Source organism: Polypterus senegalus, chromosome 3 (assembly GCF_016835505.1).
Source record: "Polypterus senegalus isolate Bchr_013 chromosome 3, ASM1683550v1, whole genome shotgun sequence".
In the NCBI taxonomy this organism is placed as follows: Eukaryota; Metazoa; Chordata; class Cladistia; order Polypteriformes; family Polypteridae; genus Polypterus; species Polypterus senegalus.
Genome location: NC_053156.1, coordinates 37,617,193 through 37,639,093, shown reverse-complemented (window position 1 = coordinate 37,639,093; position 21,901 = coordinate 37,617,193). Strand labels below are relative to the sequence as shown.

General features: G+C 41.2%; 1 protein-coding gene across 3 annotated transcripts in view; it reads left to right on the top strand.

Moving 5' to 3' along the window:
* The window catches only part of acap1 (ArfGAP with coiled-coil, ankyrin repeat and PH domains 1), a 188,387-nt gene that overhangs the window by 66,877 nt on the left and 99,609 nt on the right, over positions 1-21,901 (top strand). For all 3 annotated transcript variants that reach the window (XM_039746966.1, XM_039746967.1, XM_039746965.1), the window contains exons 2-4: positions 7,632-7,689; positions 16,359-16,478; positions 20,615-20,668. In XM_039746966.1, coding sequence (XP_039602900.1) covers positions 7,632-7,689; positions 16,359-16,478; positions 20,615-20,668 — 232 coding nt within the window. The remainder of the gene's footprint in view (positions 1-7,631; positions 7,690-16,358; positions 16,479-20,614; positions 20,669-21,901) is intronic.

The following is a 21,901-nucleotide window of genomic DNA, read 5'->3' as shown; positions in this document are numbered from 1 at the left end:
CTCCAGACATGACACAAATTTTGGTTTCATCAGACCAGAGAATCTTGTTTCTAATAGTCTGAGGGTGTACTCACACTGGAAATTCGAACCGTGCCTGAGAATGTTTGTCTGCATGTAACCCCACTAAGTCTACAGTAGTTTGTTTGACTAGTGTGATCACTCCATGCCGGGCTAACTGTACTGTGCCCTGGCCCGCTTGGATGAGGCATACCTGAGCACAGTTCACTAGGATTCAGAAACAGTGTGATTGTTAAATGTGCCCAAGCATGGAAGATGGACATGACGTCAATGATGCGACAAGTCTCATTGCAATTCTCATTTCATTCAATACCATTTGAGTTAAAAATAGTTTTTTATTCTTACCTTACAGATGAACATGTCACCACAGAGATCTTCTCATATATGCAGAACGATTAACAGCAAAACGCTGCGCTGCAAACACAATCTGTAAGACGATAGAGCGTTATCCTGTCCAACCCGACTCCAAAAGAACAGCAAAATAAGTAAAATCATTTTGACACGCATGCTGTCACTCCATGTTCGGATCTTGTTTTGGCTTAGCACAATGTCGCATGGTCATGACGTGCCTGGGAAAGCGTGCCTGAGCCCAGAACGTTAAGCGCATTGTGAGTGCAGGCCAGCAGGGGAAGTAGGGTGGGAGGGACTCAGTTGTGCTGGGGATAAGGGAACAAGCAGGCCTAGTGTAAGTAGGCTTCAATGCGTCTTATCTGATCCCTGTGTCATAAGGCCCAGATCGACAGAGAGCTGTAGGGATGGTTGTCCATCTGGAAGTTCATCTCATCTCCTCAGTGGACTTCTTTAACTCAGCCAGAGTGCTCATCATGTCATTGGTCACCCTTCTTCTACGATTACTCAATTTGGGCAATGGAGAGTCATGGTTGTTCCACACTTTTTCCATCTAGGAATTATGGGGACCATTGTGCTCATGGAAACTTTTTTTGTCGCATTCCTCAGATCTGCGCCTCAACTCAATCCTGTCTCTAAGCTCTGCAGACAATTCTTACAACCTCATGGCTTGGTTTTTGATCAACTGTGGAACCTTCGATAGACTTGCAGGTGCCTTCCTAATCCTGTCCAATCCATTGAGCTTGACCACAGGTGAACTCTGAAGGAAGAATAGAAACATCTCACTGGTGATCACTAGAATGGGATGAACCTGAGCCAAAGCTCAAGTGTCATAGCAAAAAATCTGAATATTTGTGTTAATGCAAGACTTTTTACTATTATTATTTTTTTAATAAATTGATAAAAAATTCTAACATCCTATTTTTGCTTTGACATTCTAGGGTATTGAGCGCTGCTTAATGAAAAAAAAAATGAATTTAGCAAAGAACTGCATCATAGCAAAATGTGAAAAAGTGAAGGGTCTGAATACTTTCTGAAGGCATCGTGTGTCTCATTTTAATTTCAGCTTCACATGTCTGGCTTTTTTGTTGTTGCAGTGCACTTCAATGAGTTGAATGCTTTTAGGAGTTGCCAGCTCTTCTTGGCTACCGGGCGGCCATTAGTATGTGCTGCACGTGTTTGTGGGTTGTATGTTTATTTATTTATACTGCACACCTGTAATGAGGGGTTCACTCTTTTGGGTGGAAGATTCCTTCCAATGTTTGCCCAAAAGGTACAGCAGGAACAATGTGGATTTCAGCCTGGCCGTGGAACAGTAGACCAGCTTGTCTCTCTGGTGCTGCTGCAGGAGGGTGCGTAGATTTTATGACCACATCCCTCGGCATGTGTTGTGCTGTAGGAATATGAGGCGACGGAGCCGCTGTCATGTGCTATTCATTCACTATATGAACTCAGTGAGAGCTACATCTGAATACTTGGCATTAAAGTTGGATTCGTTCACTGTGGATGTTGACCTCCATCAAGGCGCTGTGTCTTATCACCACTCCTGTTTGTGGTTTTCATGGATAGGATATCAAGGCACAGGTGAGGATGTGAGAGTTTCCAGTCAGATTGGCTATGGGCAGCATTGTTGCTTTATGTAGATAGTGTTGTCTTGTTTGCCAGAGACATTCTGCATACACTTGAGTGATTCCCTACTGGGATGAGGATCAACACCTCCAGCTCTGTGGTTATGGTTCAGTTTCTCGGAAAAGAGAGAACAGCTGTCTCCAGGTGAGGAGGAAAATGTTCTTAGTGGTATCTCAGGGTCTTATTCATGAGTGAAAGAAAAAGGGAGTCTGATATTGACTAGCGCATCGGAGAGGTGGCAGCTGTTCTGTGGGCACCTTACCAGTCCATGGTGGTGAAGCAGAAGATGAGGATCAACACCTCCAGCTCTGTGGTCATGGTCATGGTCCTGTCTCAGAAAAGATTGAATGGCTGTCTCCAGGTGAGGAGGGAAATGTTCTTAGTGGTGTCTCGGGATCTTATTCACGAGTGAATGGTAAAGGGAGTGTGATATTGACATTGGAGTGGCGGAAGCTGTTACGCCGTTATCATACCAGTCCATGGTGGTGAAGCAGGAGTTGAGTCTAAAGACAAAACTCTCGGTTTACCATTACATCTACAGTACATCCCTGTCCTCACCCATAGTCATAAGCTGTGAGCAATGACCAAAAGAATGAGAGCAGGAGTACAAGCAGCAGACATTATGTTTCTTCCCTGCGTTGCTGGGCTGAAACTCCATGATTTGGTGAGGGGCCCAGTGACTCAGGCAAGCCTTAGAGTACAGTTATTGCTCCTCCAGGTCGAGAAGAGCCAGTTGAAATGGTTTGGGCATTTCGTCAGGATTACCCCCTGTGGGTGGCTTTCCCTTAGAGCTGCTCCGGACATGTCTCTCTGGGCAGTGTGGTGCATGAACTAGTTCAAACAAAAGAGCGCCTTCGTTGAACAAGCTCATTTTTCTAAGAAATGTGAACTTAACATAATGTTATGTATTTTGTAAGAATTTTTTGCCATTTATTTGTATTCGGGGAAAAAAACATAAAATCAAACAGGCCCTGTCTGTGTCTGCCTGCTTGTGCTTAAGCTGCACCCCCATGACACGAGCACACGGTGAAGCTCCGCTTTTAGGAAGACGTGTTTTCCCTGATGGACATGCAATATGTGACGGGAATTTTGACCAGCAGTGAAATAAGGTTAGTTCACTTACATGCTGGTTGCACAGTCACCATTTGTGTCACACGGCTGTAAAAAGAGTACTGTATATGTTTTTATATGGATACTTGCATCTATTTCATTTCTTTTTTTGACTGGGAGGATATTGGCATATATGGGCTATATGTGTTTGTTGCTGGTTATATCTTAATAAAGTGTATTTGAAATAAAAAAGTCTTCATAATGATTATATTTTATTCAAGAGCACTGTAATAGCCTAATATAAGGCATGCAAAATTAAAAAAGTAAATTTATGGATCATTTATTCTCACTCCTTAAAAAATACAAAATGAACTGAACATGAATGAGTTCAAAATTGAAATGGTAAACTATGAACGTGAATTTATTCATTTTAATCTGTGTGAACTGAACTTTCAGTGAGTTCTTGTGAAGTGTGAACTTGCACAACACTGTCTGGGTGGAGACCCTGCAGCAGACCCAGGACACACCGAAGGGGTGATGTCACTCAGATGTCTTGGGACCACCCTGGGAACTGCCCAGGAGCACCTGGAATCTGTAGCTGAGCACACAAACTTCTGGGCTGATTTGCTTGGTCTGTTGCCACTGTGACCCTCACCAGGACAAGCAGATGGACAGATGAGATTAGAGAAGACCTGTGATGGTCCACCTGATGTTGTTTGTTTCATTTATTCTCCCATATAAATGAATGAATGATGGAGATCATTCAGAGAGGCTCTTTAGTTTCTCAAGTGGCACTGTTAGATATTCTTCCTCACAGATATAACATCCTGGGTTCAAATCACTGTCTGTATGGAGTTTGCCCATTCCGTTTGTGTCTGTGTGCTTCCTAGACATGTTGATTATTTAGTTAGTGATGTTAAACTCTTGTGATGTGACTCACTTTACCCCACAATACCCTGTCCAGTGCTGGTTCCCACCTCACGCCCAGTGCTCCCAGAATAGACTCCAGTCTCTAAGTTCCTGAACTATATAAAGCAGGTTTGATAATCAATGGATGGATAGAAGGACTTCTGAAGATATTGAACATTGTGTTTCTAACCACTATGTGGTGCTGTTTTTCCCTCCTTTTACACTGCCTTCATTTGCTCATTCAGCATAATTGATATATTTTTTTAGATTTACATTGATATGCTGTGGCTTTTTCTACAAACCAAACTTCTAGACATGGGGCTCTGTAGCAGATTTGTAGATAGGGTTAGTTTGGTGGCATGCTGGATAGTATTGCTGACTCATGTCAAGTGATGTGCATTCAGTTCTGGCCTGGATGCTTTCTCAGTGGACAATTAATTCCTGTTCCCTTCATATCTGTGTGGATTTTGTTATGAATTCCAATAAGAAATGGAGGTTTATTGAACTGGCATAGGGTGCGTGTGCCATCCATTCTAGGACTGCTTCCCTGCCTTGTGCCTCACCTCACCCTGCTATGATAAGTGCCATGATGCTATACTGGATAAATGTTGTTAAATAAATGGGCAGATGGATGTATAGAGATAGGCTGTAAATATAAAGCAGGAGGTGGTGTTGCTCTTATCCTCACTGCATCTGATGCAACATTCACTCAAGTCAAACTGACAGGAAACGAATGTGACCGCAGCTTTGTGCAGCTGCCTAATAGTCAATGGGAAATGCTGCATTATCGGTAGACCTCATCTTCTGGAATGGAGGGAGCCTAGCTTAGTACACAGTAGTCATCATGTGAGGGCACCGTGAATCTTATAAGTTGTGGAAACAGTGCCTGTGACATCAGGTGATGCCTTTACAGGGGCAAGAGTGTTGAGACCAGCATGTCCAGGGGTCTAATAATGGCTGATGTATAGGAAAGTCCCTGGACTAAGAAATTAAGACCTCAGTGTTGCTTTGCATAGTCATTTCGGTCTTTTAATCTATCGCAAATTGATATGCAATAATTCAATAAGAGCCCCCCAACTACTGCACAGACCAGGTAATAGATGATGATGTTCAAAATGAGCCAAGTGAAAATTATTGAATAAGAGCTCCCCCTACTGGTCACAGAAAGTTTTAAATGGATCAAGGGAAAAATAATTCATTTACAATTTGAGACCCAGCACTTCCCCCCCACAGGTCACAAACTGTTCAAAATGGGCTCAATGAAAATGATTCAGTTAGTGTTCCCCCAACAGGTCACAGAGCAGTCAAAATGGACCAAGTGAAAACAGTTCAGTTAGCGTTCCTCCTCTCACTGTTCAAAGTGGGCTAAGAGAAAATAGTTTTATTAGAGCTCCCCCTAAAGGTCACACGACAGTCAAATTGGACCAAGTGAAAGTAATTAGATAAAGGCACTTACTTTAGGTCAAGAAATAATAAAAGTAGGCCAAATTAATTCAATAAGAGTCCCCTCTACAAGACACAGAGCCATCAAAACAGGCCAAGTGAAAATGGTTAGTTTACAGCTCCCCCTACAAATTATAAAGCATCAAAAGTGGGCTATGTGAAGAGGATTTAATTAGAGCTCCCCCTACAGGTCACAGACTGTTCAGTATGGATCCAATGAAAATGATTCAGTTAGTTGCTCCTCCTACAGGTCACAGAGCAGTCAAAATAGGCCAAATGAAAACAATTCAGTAAGAGTTCCCCCTATAGGTCAAAGACTATTCAAAGTGGGCCAAGGGAAAAACGATTCAGTTAGAGCACCCCCTACAGGTCGCAGAATGTTTTAAATGGAGCAAGGTAAAACGATTCATTGCGGTGGGCTGGCACCCTGCCCACGGTTTGTTTCCTGCCTTGCGCCCTGTGTTGGCTGGGATTGGCTCCAGCAGACCCCCATGACCCTGTAGTTAGGATATAGCGGGTTGGTTAATGGATGGATGGATAAAATGTTTCATTTACAGCTCCCCCTACAGATCATAAAACATTCAAAAGTGGGCCAAGTGAATAGAACTTGATTAGAGATCCTCCCACAGGCCACATAATGTTGGACCCAATAAAAATGACTCGGTTAGTGCTCCCCCTATAGGTCACAGAGCTGCCAAAATAGACAGTGAAAATGATTCAATTACAGTTTCCCCTAATGCAGTCAAAGTGTGTGCATGTGAAAATGATTCATTTAGAGCTCCCTCTAAAAGTTACAGACTATTTATTCAGAATGGGCCAAGTGAAACATGTTATATAAGAGCTGACCCTATAGCTCTCAAAATGTTCAAAGTGTGTCAAGTTAAACATTATTTCATTACAACCTCCCCTCCACAGGTCAAACAGCAGTTGAAAGTTGCCAAGTGAAGGTGACTCAATAAATGCTCCCCCTACAGGTCACAGAGCAGTCAAAATGGACTAAGTGAATACAGTTCAGTTAGAGTTCATCCTATAGGTCAAAGAATGTTCAAAGTGGGCCAAGAGAAAGCATGGTTATGAGAGTGCCCCCTACAGGTCACACAACAGTTAAATTGTTCCCAGTGAAAGTAATTAGATAGGACCACTTTCTATAGGTCAAGAAATAATAAAAGTAGGCCAAATGAAAACAATTCAATAAAGGATCCCCCTACAAGTCACAGAACAGTCAAAATAGGCCAAGTGAAAACGATTCACTTAGAGCACCCCCTACAGAATGTTTAAAATGGAGCAAGGGAAAGTGATTCGTTTACAGCTCCCCCTACAGATGATAAAGCATCCAAATTGGGCCAAGTGAAGAGGATTCGACTAGAGCTCCCCCTAGAGGTCACAGTCTAGTGAAAATGGACCAAGTGAAGTTAATTCAATTAGAGCTCATCCTGTAAGTCACAAAGCAGTCAATTTGAACCACGTGAAAACAATTCAGCTTGAGTTCCCCCTGCATGTCACAAACTGTTCAAAATGGGCCAAGTGAAAACTATTTTATTAGAGCTTCTCCCACAGGCCAAATAATGTTCAAAGTGGACCCAATGAAAATGGTTCAATAAGTGCTCCCTCTACAGGTCACAGAGCAGTTAAAATGGACCGAGTGAAAATGATTCATTAATTTTTCCCCCTATAGGTCATAAATCAGTTAAAGTGACCAAGTGAGGATGACTCAATAAATGCTCCCCCTACAGGTCAAATACTGTTCAAAGTGGGCCAAGAGAAAACAGTTTTATTAGAGCTCCCCCTACAGGTCACCGAGCAGTCAAACTGGACAAAGTGAAAGAGATGAGAGTGCCCTCTGCAGGTTAAGAAATGATAAAAGTGGAGCAAATGAAAACGGTTCAATAAGGGTACCTCGACAAGTCACAGAGTAGTCAAAATAGGCCATGTGAAAAATGATTCAGTTAGGGCACCCCCTACAAGTCCCAGAATATTCTACAGTTTTAAATTTCTTTAAAAGCTACGACAGGCCCCAGGAGACACAGACACTACCTGTTGGAGTTCACCCTGCATGCTACATCACTACTGGGGCACAATCACCTCCCCTGCCCACTTGTTTCCCACCCATCTCATGCCCACATGTTTATAGCACTGCTCTGGGGACACAGCCTGTGGCTGTCCGTGTTTGCTCAGTTATTTATTGGGCATCATGTGGGCACCATGCTAAAACTGTTTTCCTTTCTTTTTTTCAGGGCCGCCATTGAGACTGTGGAAGGAGAAGTGACTGACCTGGAGACTCGGCTAGAAAAGGTGTGTAGTGGTGTGGGATCTCTGACCAAACCCTGAGGCTTGATGGGTTCAATGGTTTTGATTAAGCAAAGTGGTATCAGCTGTCATCTTTACTCTTTAAATCTCATTCTCAGACCCACTTTGTCCAGGACACGGTTGTTTTTGGGAGTATAAACTGTTCTAGCAGTACTGGATGCAAAGCAGGAGTTATCAGTCCTGGGTAGGGCCCAGTCCATCACCTTCCACACACACACCCATACATGCACACACAGACCAGTTTGGGAATGCCATTCCATCAAACCTACAAGTCTTTGGGAAAGTGGGAATTAAAAACAGAAACCCAGCAGAAGACACAAGGCGAACATGCAAACTGTACGTGGATAACATGTGGGCATAGGATTTGTGCCCAGGATGCTGGATCGATGAAGCAGCAGTCCTCACAATTTCTCTAGCAGATGTTATTATTAAACAAATATGAAGCTCAATAGGTGCAAGGCAGGAGTCAACTATAAATGAAGAACAAATTCACTGCAGACCCTCGGTCACTCACAACAGGACAGCTTTATAAGCACCACTTTTGGAGTCTCATAAGAAAAAAGCACACTGACAAGGCCTTGGGCACATAAATGTCAAACAGACAGGCCGGGACTCTGAAGCTGTAAGGCAGCAGTGACTTCTGAACTTGTAATCTGGAGATTCACTGAGCAAATTCTTGGGACCACTATGCCAGAATTGGGTAGGGTCTCGTTAGGCATGTTCAGTACTTCAAGGCATGGATTCCTCAAGATGTTGGACACATTCCTTTGAAAGTCTGGTTCATGTCGACATGATGGCATCACTCCATTTCTGCAGATTTGTCAGCTGCACCTTCCTGCTGTGAATCATCCGTTCTACCACATCCCAAAGGAGAAGGCCCTGAAGGACGCTGAGCTCCTTGTTGTGTTCAGAAAACCTGCTTGAGACGACTTTTGCTTTGTGATATGATACATTATTATGGTGGGAGTAGCCATTAGAAGATGGGTAAAGCGTAGTCATGAAGGGATGCACATGGTCAGCAACACTACTCAAATAGGCTGCGCCATTCAAGAGATGATTGATTGGTATTAATAGGCCTAAAGTGTACCAAGAAAACATTCAACACACCCTTACTCCTCCACCACCACCCTGGACTGTTGGCACAAGGCAGGTTGGGTCTATGGATTCATGCTGTTGGCACCAAATTCTGAGCCTCAGCAGATATCAAGATTCATCAGACCAGCCTTTGTAGTTCCTTTGTAGTCTTCAGTTGTCCAGTTTTAGTAGATAGATAGATACTTTATTAATCCCGAGGGGAAATTCACATACTCCAGCAGCAGCATACTGATAAAAAAACAATATAAAATTAAAGAGTGATAAAAATGCAGGTAAAATAGACAATAACTTTGTATAATGTTAACGTTTACCCCCTCGGGTGGATTTGAAGAATCGCATAGTGTCCACTGTAGCCTCAGCTTTCTGTTCTTGAAGTTAAGCCCAATGTGGTCTTCTGTTGTTGTAGCACGTGTTGGACATTCTGGGAGGCTTTTCTGCTCACCACAGTTGAACAGAGTGGTCATCTGAGTTACCGAGGACCTTTCTACCAGTCTGGCCATTCTCCTCTGCCCTCTCTGGTCAACAAGGCATGTCCATCCACAGAACCGCTGCGCACTGGACTGCTGTACATGAAAATCTTAGCAGATCAGCAGTTACAGAAACACTCACACCAGCCCATCTGGCATCAATGATCATCCCTGGGTTGACATTACTGAGATCACAATTTTGGTGTTTGATGTGAACATTAACTGAAACTCCTCACCTGTACCTGCATGATTTGCTGCAATGTTTTAGTGCCATGAATGGCTGATTAGATCATTGTAGGGTAAGCAGGTGTGCAGCTGCTCCTAATAACTTGCTTAGTGAGTGTAAACATAACTGGCACTGCCTCGTAAAACTTGTAGGGCGGCCCAATGATTTGTAAATGTTTTGGAATGTTGTGCAGTCTTTAATCACTTGAATCAGTCTACTCCTTTCTTTCTTTCTTATTATATAGTTATAGATGTGAAATACATTTTATTAGATAGATAGATGTGAAAGGCACTATATTAGATAGATAGACGTGAAAGGTAATTTACTAATTTATTAGATAGATAGATATTGTGAGAGGCACTATATGATAGATAGATGGATAGATAGATAGACAGACAGAAGAGAGAAACAACGATGGCCAAAAAGGCTATTTTTGATATCATCAGGCCATAGAAACCTTTGACATCACTTTCTGTTTGCCACTCTCCCACAAAGTTGCAAATGGTAAAGCTCACAGGCACAGTGCCTGCATGGTCTTTCCAGTCTCAATCACTGTAGCTGTAGCTCCTTTACATTTATCATAGGTCTCTTGGTGGCCTCCTTCACTCAGTTTATGTGGATATCATGGTATAGGCAGATTCCCAGCTGTGCCGGACTCTTTCCATTTCTTCATAATTGATTTAACTGGACTCCAAGGACTATTCATTGACTTAAGATATTTTCTTGTCTTCTTCCTCTGATTTGAGCTTTTCCCTCACCTTTTGTTATTAATGTGTAGTTTAGGACACCATACTGACTCCGCACAAGTCGAAGGGGGTGAATATTTATAAGAGATTATTTTTTCTTTTATATTTATAATGAATTTGGACCACTTTGCAGAGATCTGTTTTTACTTTGACATTAAAGAGTCTTAATTGATCAATTAAAAAAGCCAAAGTAAATCCACCATGATTCAATGTTGTATAACAATAAAATGGGAATCCAAGGGGGTGAATATCTATCTATCTATCTAGATATTACACAGCAGTTTATTTTGGTTTGCTCTGTCTATCTAAGTAGATCAGATTGGTGGTCCGGTAGACGGCACTGCTGTTTCACAGTTCTAAACTTGCCTGTTTGAATCCTGGCCCAGGTACTGTCTGTGTACAGTTTGCATGTTCTCCCCTGCATAGGTGGGTTTTCTCCCAGGCGTGTGTAAATTAACTGATCTTTCATTTTGTCCTGTATGAATGATCATAAATCTGAGTAAATGTAAGCTGATGGATACTTTCAGGTCCTGTGACACTGAACTGAACTGTGTGTGTTAGATAATGGATGGATGTGAGTTTAAAATAATATAGAAGTCCAAATTCTAAAAGCGCACTGTGCAGATAGTTGTCTGAAATATACTGTAATCAGTGTGATGATTTCCTTTTGGTTTTGATCATATTGTGCTCTCTTTTTTACATGAACCCAGTAACATCACACAATAAAGTCAGTCATGGCTGTGGTCAGGGAGGTTTCACTAAATATGTGCCAAGCTAAAGTGGCAGGCTGGCCACAAGCAGGGCAGGAGGAGTTCACCCCCTCACAATCGCCATTTTTGATTTACAGTTTAGTAGATGTCTGACGTGCATGAACTCTGTGAAATGTTATGTCTTGGTGATATTTTACTGAAGCTGGAGAAAAAAAAGCATAATGCCTATATGTCAAAAATCAAACCAGTGAATTGAAGGCACTGACTATGTAGGTGAAAACTGCAGACTCGGCGGGTTCTTTTTAACTTAAAATGCTTATGAATGAGGTAAATGCGAGAAGCTCATAGTGTCACCTAGGGGTGGGCAGTATGACCAAAATTCTATATCACGGTATTTTTCTAAATTATCCTGGTTTCACGGTATTCAACGGTATTTTTTTCCCCATGCATGAGTGGATGTTAACTATATTTTCCACTGCAATTACTGGCTAAAAATAACCTATTCCACAGTCAAGATTATTGTACATTGTACAAAAAAAAAAACATTTTAATGTGCACACAAGTATTAGTACAGTTTTGCATTGCCCCATAAAGTGATAGTTTTCAAGGGGGTGGCACTAATGGAGAAGGTATCACATTGCATGACAGATGCAGTCAAAATGTAGAACCTTTTTATTGAACAAATTTTGCAAAAACAAATTATAATTTTGACATCATATTTTCAACCATACAAAGAGGCATTTAGACTTAGTAAAATATCCAGAAGTGCTTGTCAAAAATTGTATTGCACCGAATATGTCTTAGAAAAGGAATAAATAGTAAATATTTTTTGTAAACCAACTACACTTTCTTTTAATGTTAACAATCTCTGTCCACTGACACTTTAAAGTGACTTTTTAAACAACTTTATCATCATTAAACTGCATAATATTTAAACTAATAAATAATAACAAAATAAATAATAGTATTATTACTGATAGTTGCACTATTACTCCAAGACTTCAAGCCCAGGTGCATTACACAGTATTCACCAAATTAAAATAAAATAAAAAAAGTGCAACTTGGTGATGACATCTTTACCAGCTGAACCATCATTTAGGCAAACTGCATTAATATGGACCTTGCTTCAAGCTAAGCTATACTGGGAAGAAAAAAACAAACTATATGTCGAGAACAAAGTCAACATTTCCACTTTATTCTCGCGTTTATGTTGAGATTAAAGTCGACATTTCCACTTTATTCTCATAGTTTACTTCATAATTAAAGTAGAATGTCGTAAACTAAACTTCTTCCTAAAATCAATGTTTAATCAATTACTTAATTTACCCCGTCATAAATTAATGCAGCACATTAAATGCTTTGTGTTACGTTCCCGACCCAGTGGTTAATCACTACGCTTCTTAAACTGACTTCCTCCGCACTAAGAGAAGACAGCAATCACCATACAGAATCCATTCACTTCATGATATTCCTGCTTTCTGAAAATTTAGAATGCTAAGATAAATACTTGATATCATTTTCATGATGAAATGCATTAAAGCAGGTATTACACATGCACGGTAGTGAGGCGGTAGTGCTGCTCCCTCGCAGTAAGGGGTCCCCAGGTGTATGTTCAGTGTAGAGAACTTTATGGCAGGTGTGACGAGGCTCCAGAAAACTGGATGTATGAATGGGTATCGCACAGGTTTAACTTAAATATTGTGCAAATGTTGGGTTTCTAATCTGCTGGTCGAATACACAAACACAGAATTCAATGCATGTTCTTCTGAGCGGGCTATCTTTATTGCATGCATGCTGTTTCTATCTGACGTACCAAAAAGCCATTTCCTTTTTTCTTTTTTCTTTCACCACATAACCAATCACCACATGATAAACGTCTTTGTGAAATTAAAACTAGTTATAAACTTAGCCCACGGAGTGTTCAGAACTTTAAAAATATCTTCGTTATACATGTTTAATTATGCCATCCATTCAGAGTTGCCCATCTCTGAACGAGTCACCAGCACATCGCAGGATGAATACAAGTAAAACATACACTAGCAGGGTCAATATAGCACAACAAAACCCCACATCCTACATGACTTTGAAAGGAAACTGAAGCATGCCGAGTAAACCCACCAGAAAAACATGCAAATGCAAGGCAGGCACGCCGCCATGCCCCCATATGATTAATGCATGCTTCAATGCATTTCACCATTAAAATTATATTAAGTATTTATCTTAGCATTCTAAATGTTCAGAGAGCGGGAAGATCATGAAGTGAATGTATTCTGTGCGGCGATCGCTGCCTGCGCCTCCTCTTAGTGCAAGAAGAAGTCAGTTTAAGAATCACTTAACACAAAGCATTTAATGTGCTATATAACTTATGACGGGGTTTGAGAAAATCTAGTAAATTAAATATTTATTTTACGATGGTCTACTTTAATGACAAATTACGAGAATAAAGTCAATATGTCGTCATACTATTACACAGTACCCAGGTACATTACACTGTATTGAAAACAAATAAAACAAGTACAACTTGGCTTGCAGTATTATCCAGTAGTATAGAAACAGTATTTACACATCTGACCTTTTAAAACTAAAGTTATCTTCAGGCGACGGACGTGACTCCTTTTTTTCGGCAAAAGTTCTTCTGTTCATCATGTTCAACTTTACTTTTAGTTCAGTTTCGGAATGCTCTCTGTCCATTTTCACCACGCGGTTCTACCGCCCACTATTTGGTGGTGTAGCAATGAAAAAGAGCCCTAGTGCAACAAATCTGTGTTTAGCGGTGTAGCAGTGAAAAAGCTCCCCACTTGAACAGTTTCCCGCTGCGCCACGTTCCGAACGTCGTTTAGCCAATTTAAACCGGTGTTGCGGTATAAGAAAAATCCATATCATAAAAAAAATAAAAAACGGTTTTCGGTATGAACCGGTATACCGCCCAGCACTAGTGTCACCACAAGCCCAAGATGTGGATGTAGCTACAAGAATCTGTGGCAAACAATGGAACATTAGAGTGGAGGTGATGGCTGAAATATGCAACCCTGAACACAAAGTATCTCATAACGTATTAGTATTGTAGCAGCGACTTAATGCTTTAAGAAGGAAGGCACTTGTGGCAGGATGAAGATTAAACAGAAGTAGCACTTTGTATTATTGAACCCAACTCAACTTTAACTTTATTATCCCATATAGGAAAATTAATTTGATTTGTGCACCAACAATAAACCTGCATTGGCATAGGTTTTAATATAAAAAAGAAGAAAGAAAAAGAACATAAAAAGCCACATACAGTGCCTTGCAAAAGTATTTATCCCCCTGGCATTTGTCCTGCATAAAATAAATAAAAAGCAGATCTAATGTTTATGACTACCTCACTGCAGCAGAAATATTTGTCATTTTAGTGCAACACTTGGCTGCAGAACCTACAGAAGTGTGTCAGTTCGCGTCTTAGGAAAACTGATCAAAAGTATGACATGGCAGAGAGAAAAAGATGAGCAGCGACATCTGCTGAGTGTGAATCAAATTGCAGAGGCTGATTTCATGATAGGAAGAATAAGAATGACAACCCCTGCCTTGGAGGACTAGAGGTGTGCGTGTTTTCTAGCAGTTCAGTAATAATAGAGATGTTATTAGAATGTTCCTGGTTGATCCCCATGAATTTGTGTGCCCACTCTCACCATCTCAAAAGACTTTTATCACTGCAGCTCGAGCATGGCTGTCTTCACAAATGGACCATCTGCTTGCTTATTATTTTCCCTAGACAAAAATTGAATGGAAACTTTTTTGTTTGTTATATTAAATGGGCATTTAGAAAAGAGGGAGCAGATTGTTAATGCTATTAACCATTAAAGTGTTATTGAGCAGCAAACATAAAAATCTTGTAAAATGCTAAACTATACTGGAAGTGCAAAGTTTTGTTGAAACAGGTGCTTGAACACAGAGACAGACAGTAATTCAATTCAGTAATTCAATTTTTTTACCCACTGTGCCATGCTCTAACCATTAGACAGAAATTCCATTTTATATATAGAGGGATAACAAAGAAAAATAGCAACAGAACTTATTTTAAATTGAACTAGTTTACACACCCTGACTATTACTGGCTGAAGTCCGTCTCTGAAACACATCATACTCACATGCTGCTGCATTTCTAAGTATGGGAAATTTGTCTCGGTGTTGTGGCTCCAGAACACACCACTCAAACAGCTTTCTGTGTCTTCCACTTCAATTTGGTGACGGGCATGAGCACTTAGGAGACACCTTCAAGGATCTTAAAAGGTAAGCAATACCCTTCTGAGCCAATAGGGGGCGCCAACTTTAACACAATGTTCTTCATTGTCCACAATTCAGAAACTCAATGACCAGAGAGACCCTGACGTTACTTCTTCTCCCTCCTTCAAACCCCACCTCTTCCTGGATTGTTGTGTAAAAGAACCTCGTTAACTGCAAAATGGTGTTAACTCTGAACCAGGAGAGCAAACCTCTCCCTAGTCTCTGTCTCTCTTGTTATTTATCTTTGTTTTGCTGGAACTTTTGCATTGCATCATTGTGTGCTTTTTATTTTGCCTACATGTATGTTTTCTTAAATTACACAGAGTTGTCAGCTTGACTCCCCAACATTGTGTTCTTGATCCTGTGTCTTTATTACAATATATACTGAAAACATGGCCACAGCTTACCAGTAACACGTGCACTACGTCCTCTTATATCTTTTTCTGCCCCCTGCGACTCCCACCTGCTATTTTGCATAATAAGTCTACCTCTGGCTAAATTTGTAATTCTGGTTTGTCCATCACCATTCGCAGCTTCTCATTGGGTGTACTCAACAGCACTCCAGCATGGCTCTGTGTTTAAGTGTTGTAACCCACAATCCACCAGTGTTTAAAAAAAACAAAAAAGGCAAAGTGAGCAGTCCGTCCAGGACAGGTTATGAAAGCACTAAATGAGTGTTTATTGTATTTGTAAAGGTCATCTTTCAACACTTCCATCCAGTTTCTAATTGGACTTTCTCCATTATATTGTTGTGAAAATCTGGCAGTACCAAGTACAAGGAGGGAACCACCTTGAGCAAATTAGAGTTAATTGCTAACCGAAAAGTTAATCTTTGGGATTTGAGAAGAAATCTGAGAATGTGAAGAAGTACAGGGACAGGGCGAATGTGTAACCTCTAACACAGATGGTGACAAGACTGGGATTTGAACACTAGCTTTGATACTGCAACACTACCCACTGCGCCACTGTGCCACTTCTTATGTACCATGTTATCTATCTATAAGTAGGTTTGGTAATGTTAAAATAATATTGTTTTCTTTTAACAGACCATGGTGCCATTAGGTTGTCTCTATCCAAGTACTGTACAATATGAAGTGTGTTGCGGTGCCCTTTTGTGCCAGCCCCTGACGTGCCTGTGTTGTTCTTGCAGCTGGTGAAGCAGTATAACATTGTGCTGGAGTCGAACCGTGTCTGCTGCAGCAACAGTCGGCAGTTTGTGACCAGCATCCGCGAGCTGTCCCAGCATTCCAAGAAAGATGCCATGCTCATGGTAAGTATGGGTGCTCCCTTTTCTGGCTGCTTTCTTGTACATTTGCAGGGTCTTCCTTCTTGTTTGCTAGTGGTATATTTGAATCTTGTTCACCTAGTAAAGTGCCTTTTGATCAGTAACATGCATATGCATTCACACAAACCAGCCCAGTGCTCATTATGGGGGGGCATGCATGCTGTTAATGGCACTAAGTAAAGTAAAGGTTGATCTTCAGTAATCTTGGTAATTTTGTGTCTGTGTGCACCTTTCATTATTGATTTCAACTCCATAACTTGGTGCGGGGAGTCAGAGAGAAAAGAAAACCCAAGTGTTGGAGGATGGACCCCCACACATACACATTTGTACCGGCCAATCCCTTACCCAGACTGGCCAATACGTTACCAAGACTATTCCTTGGTTCACCTGAGGTTTCTTGCTCTAATAACAAGCCATACTCCTTACAAGTTGTCATACTTTTCCCGACACAATAAAATAACCAGAAAACAGTAACAGATATGTAAAATCCAACACAGATATATTGGAAAATGAAAAGACAGACAAATATTCAATAATATATATATTGTAGATTACCAGGCCCCGGGCACAGACAGACAGACACCACATGTCCAAAACACACAGGTGTGGCAGAAGTGCTGCACCAGAACCCCGCTCCTCTTCTGGCAGCACTTCTGGGTGTGGCGGAAGTGCTGCATGTCCAGACTCTGGAGCTGTCCAGGCGCCCCCTGGCGGTGGCCACGGACCAGTACTGGGTTGAACCTCCAAGCCCAATTCCATGGCCCTGATGTAGGCCAAGGGTGCTGCCCTCTCGTGTCCCGGGGGAGGTACTCCTGGCAGTATGCCCATTCCTCCGGTCTTCTCTTGGTAAGGGCATCCCGTCCGGGCAGGATCCCTGGCCGTCCATCACAATATATATATATATATATATATAAAAATGTGTCTGTGTGCGTGCAAAACATCACTATCCCAAAAACTCCAGTGAGTAATTAACTATAAAAGAACACAAATATACAAACATTTACATGGAACCCTCCCTTGCCCCTAAACAATAAACAAAAACACGTAACACAAACAACGATTAGTTAAACACAACAATTGAAAATGTGGTGAAAACTGAGTCCAAAATAAAGTCTGGCCTTACTGATACTGGCTGTAGTGTATTGTGCTCCTTCCCGAAAACAAAACAACCTCACCGTGAAAATTCCTGACAATGGCTGGTATGAATCCGAACCCCGGGGTTTCTTGGCTCTGGCTGTCATGATGTTGAATCAGTGGTTGAAAAAGCAAGCAGTGGAATGATGCAATAAACGACAGTGATGAGTTTGAAAATGATCGGGTAAATCTTCTCCTTTCTCCTCCCGATTTGTCTCCTCTCTTTCTCTCTCTCTCCTTGCCTCTACTCTCGCCTTCGCTCTTCTTTTTTAAATACAAAATGTCCCGTATGTATCTGGTGAGTTAACTGGTGATTTCCGTCCTGGGGCTGCGGTCTCTGTCCATCATCCTTTCCCTTTCTTCATTTACGGGGACAACATTCACTGACGCACATATAACGGACAGTAAACGGGACACGCACTCAGCACAAATATATAACATACTATTATTATGTAGCCCCACTACATTTTCAAACTTTCATTACTGCAGCTTATTAAAGGTGCTGTCCCCGGTGCTTAGTTTGGGTCATGCTAATTTATCTTGGCCTCACTGTAAAGAACAGAGCACCTCAGCTGACACCACCTTGTATGTCCTATCCGTTCATTTTCTAACTCAAGCCATCCTATCCAGTTCAGCAGTGCTGGGAAGTGGTTCCTGTGAACTGATTCTGTAAAACCAACCAGATCATTAGAATCACCAAGCACTGTGATTGGTGGATAACTGAAGCTGAAGAAATTGGGAGTGCTGGGACCACAGAGCAGTGTGGCATGGCATAGGAGCAACTGAGATGGCACCAAGGAACGATCCCAACAGAAAATGTTTGACAAATGGGAGGAGACCACCCAGCTTGTGTGGTCAGCTAAGCTGCCCCAGTCTCCCTTCATGATTCTGGTATTTTGTGAATGTTTTGCCCTTTTACTTTTTCCACAAATACAAGTGGCTTATCTGTTTATTCTTCATTGAAAACATTATTGAACAGTCAACTTTTTTTTTCTTAATTATATCACCTTTATCTATAGATACAGTTTAAATGAAGGTCAAATGTGAGATGTCCACATGCAGTAGGTTAAAAAAGAAAAAATCATTAGTTTTGTCTTGGTAGAGTTCTCTATTACTCTGAATTCTCCTTTTGTATTATTAATATGTAGCCTTTGTCAGAATGCCTCAAATCTTACAGACTCACCACTGTTTATAAGGTATTATACTTTTTTAATTTCTCTCCACCTTCCCTTCTGCATTTATAACCTCACACAATTAGGTGTAGTAAACAAGCAGGGGTTAAGTTGTACTTTAAATAATGTATTATTGATAATATTTATAAATAATAAAAATAAGCAACGTACATTTGAATATTGGCAGCCATACAACCTGATAAATGCTGATGTGTAGTTTCAGGCGGCTCACAGACTTGTTAGTTACTTTACATGTCTCTAGTTATCAGTCCTCATTTTGGTTCAGCTTTCTTCCCGCATGCCTGTCTCAATATGGCTGCCGAGTTGTGCTCTTCATGGCAATGGTGTGACAGAGAGATGCTCCTTCATGGTGATGTTTGTAAGAGAGAGCTAGGGAGGGGTAAAGCAAGCAAATTTATAGATTCTTTGTCCAAATCCTTCAGCCAATAGGGAGTTGTGGTACTTAATGGCTTCAGGCAACTTTAGTCCAATAGAATTCTGGTGCGACCCAATGGTTTCACACCTGCCCCCAATAGCATTTGTTAAGGTGAAGCTTGCCAGCTCTGTAGTTTCCCTTCATGCGGGGGTTGATTGAGAGAGTCCTGCAGAGAATCACTTGCCAGACTGGTTTTAGGCACTTCACCCCAACCCTGTCGTAAAATTACAAAGAGACTCAGTCCTAAAAGCTGGGGATTCTTAACCATGAAACCATTGCTGTTCTTATCAATGATATAACGCTAATGTCTTAAGTTACAAGTAAAGACATACAAATTATTCATCAACTTATACTGTATACAAAATTTCACTCCACAACATCATTTTATAGATTTTACTTGCTTTTTAATATGACTGTACAAATTGAGTTCCTTATTTACATACTATATTTTAAAATTGTGATATTTTCATTCTAAAAAGTTTCAAATTTTGCTTAATGCAGATTGCAGATCCTTACCATACTGCCAGCTTCTAAGAATCCGAATGGCGCATTTACTTTTCTGATTTTCTGATTTCATATTGTACTGTATTTATGCTGGCCTGTTATTAAGCTGTGAGTCACAGGGAAAACACCTCTCACGTCTACACTGCACATGTCTAATTAAAAAGGCAGGCGCCTTTTAGTTTGAAGAACATTATGGGTTATTGGGTATTCATTGATGGGCGAAAATGGCAATTTTATCCATTTAAAATGGAATCTACAACATAATGAAGTGTGAGGAAAAGAAATTGGCCTGAATACTTTTATGAATTCACTGTGTCTGGTTGTTGTCTGTTTGGAGTGTGTATGTTCTCCCTGTGTCTGAGTGGGTGGGTCCTGCATTGCAGTTCAAGTCATTGTGCCCACTCACAGTGTCCTCCTTTATTGCTGTTGTCACACAAAAGTTGAGTTACTCTGAATATTTTTTTTACTAACTCACTAGCTTGCCCTTCTTTTCAACAATATACAGTACTGAATGATCCACCCATTTTCTAATCCAGTTATCTAGACCAGGGTCAGGGGGTGCCAATGCTTAGCCTGCACAAGGTGGGTATCGACCTAGTATAGGACATGGCACATTTAGACACACACCAGTCTTTTTATATTTACGCAGCTTTAAATCGGATGTTCGCCCCTCCATCTTCAGTTGTAATTCTGTGCAGATTCTGCCAAACACCTTCAGTTAAATGGCACAGGTTGAAGATGAATTTAAAAAATGGATTAAAGAGATAAGAGTCCTGAGACTCGGGAGGGGGATGATGAGAGGTTTTGGTCACGCTAGGCCCCATGCTGTAAACTTCAATGAGATGACATTTTTTATTTTCTTTCTCTTTCCTTAGGATTGCTTGGAGAAGTTTTCCAGCAAGCTGTCAGGCATAATTGATGCTCAAATGGTGAGTGGGGATCAGGGCTCTTACCATCAGCGGGTGATTTCAAGTCCTGTCAGTGTTACAGTACAAAGAGGCATGTTATCTGAGAAGGTTTTGGTGGTCCTATTGGAGGTTAGGGTTTCTGCAGTTGACAAGTGGACACAGAAGTGTATCATTGGAAAATTTAAATCTAACTAACATCAGTGTCACCCAGTGAATAGGACAGAATGGACTCAAGGCTGATGTAAATGGCATAGACGCAGAAATTACTCTCAATGTCCTCTTCTCTAATGGAGCTGCCTGTGGTTTTCATATGTAAAACCTTTCCAGTGAACACCATCCCAAGCATCTTTACAATCAGAGATTTAGCACAATTCATTGCATTGATATCTTCTATGATTGGAGTTCAGGCAGGTTAGCTGACTCACTCAGGGTCTCAAAGTCCACGGCAAGGAGTGAACCAGCAATCTTAGGAGTTCATCATTAGACTGTGCTAACTGCCACAAGAGTTCTCATCTTACTGAAGCTGATATCTTGCTTCTGGCGTAACTATATGCAATTAGAAACAGACCAGAATTATTCACGCCAAAGTCAAATTCACAAAGCAAGTTCAGAATGGGAAAAATACCTTTACTGACACACACCCAGTGATACCCGCTGTACCAGAAAGGAGATGATTTATTTGCAGCTATTGATTACACTTCATAAATACACAGTGTGAAGCAATCAGCTTTGAGACCCAGAAAAAGGTTTGGGGCAACCACCCGTATACTTATTCCCTGGCTGCAAAAGGGTAAATATGTTGCAGAATAATGAACAGGTTTGAGTCCAAAACAGAATTGATTACAGAATAAGGTTGTCGGGGTTTTAAAGCAGGTCGGCAGAAGTGACGTCATAGGGGCCGGAACTGGAAGTGGTCTCTTTGTGACGGGAACCAGAAGTGGCGCCATCATGGCTAGAAACAGAAGTAACTCCTTTGTGGTCGGAGCAGAAGTGACATCATCGGACTTGGGCAGGATTTCCCGTATTCGGTCTCCAGAGATAACAAGGTAGATGATTTGTGCCCGCCATCCCCAGGCCTGGCTTGAAATTACCTTTGTTTGGTTCCTCCAGCTGTCTCCTAAGCGCACATGTCTGACAACAGCTAAATACAGGAGTATGTGATTAGTAGACATTTCTCATGTTACTAATAAACGAACCCCCGGAGTTGAATAGTCTGCTGGTCTAGTTTATACTAGTTTTTTTGTTTATCGATAC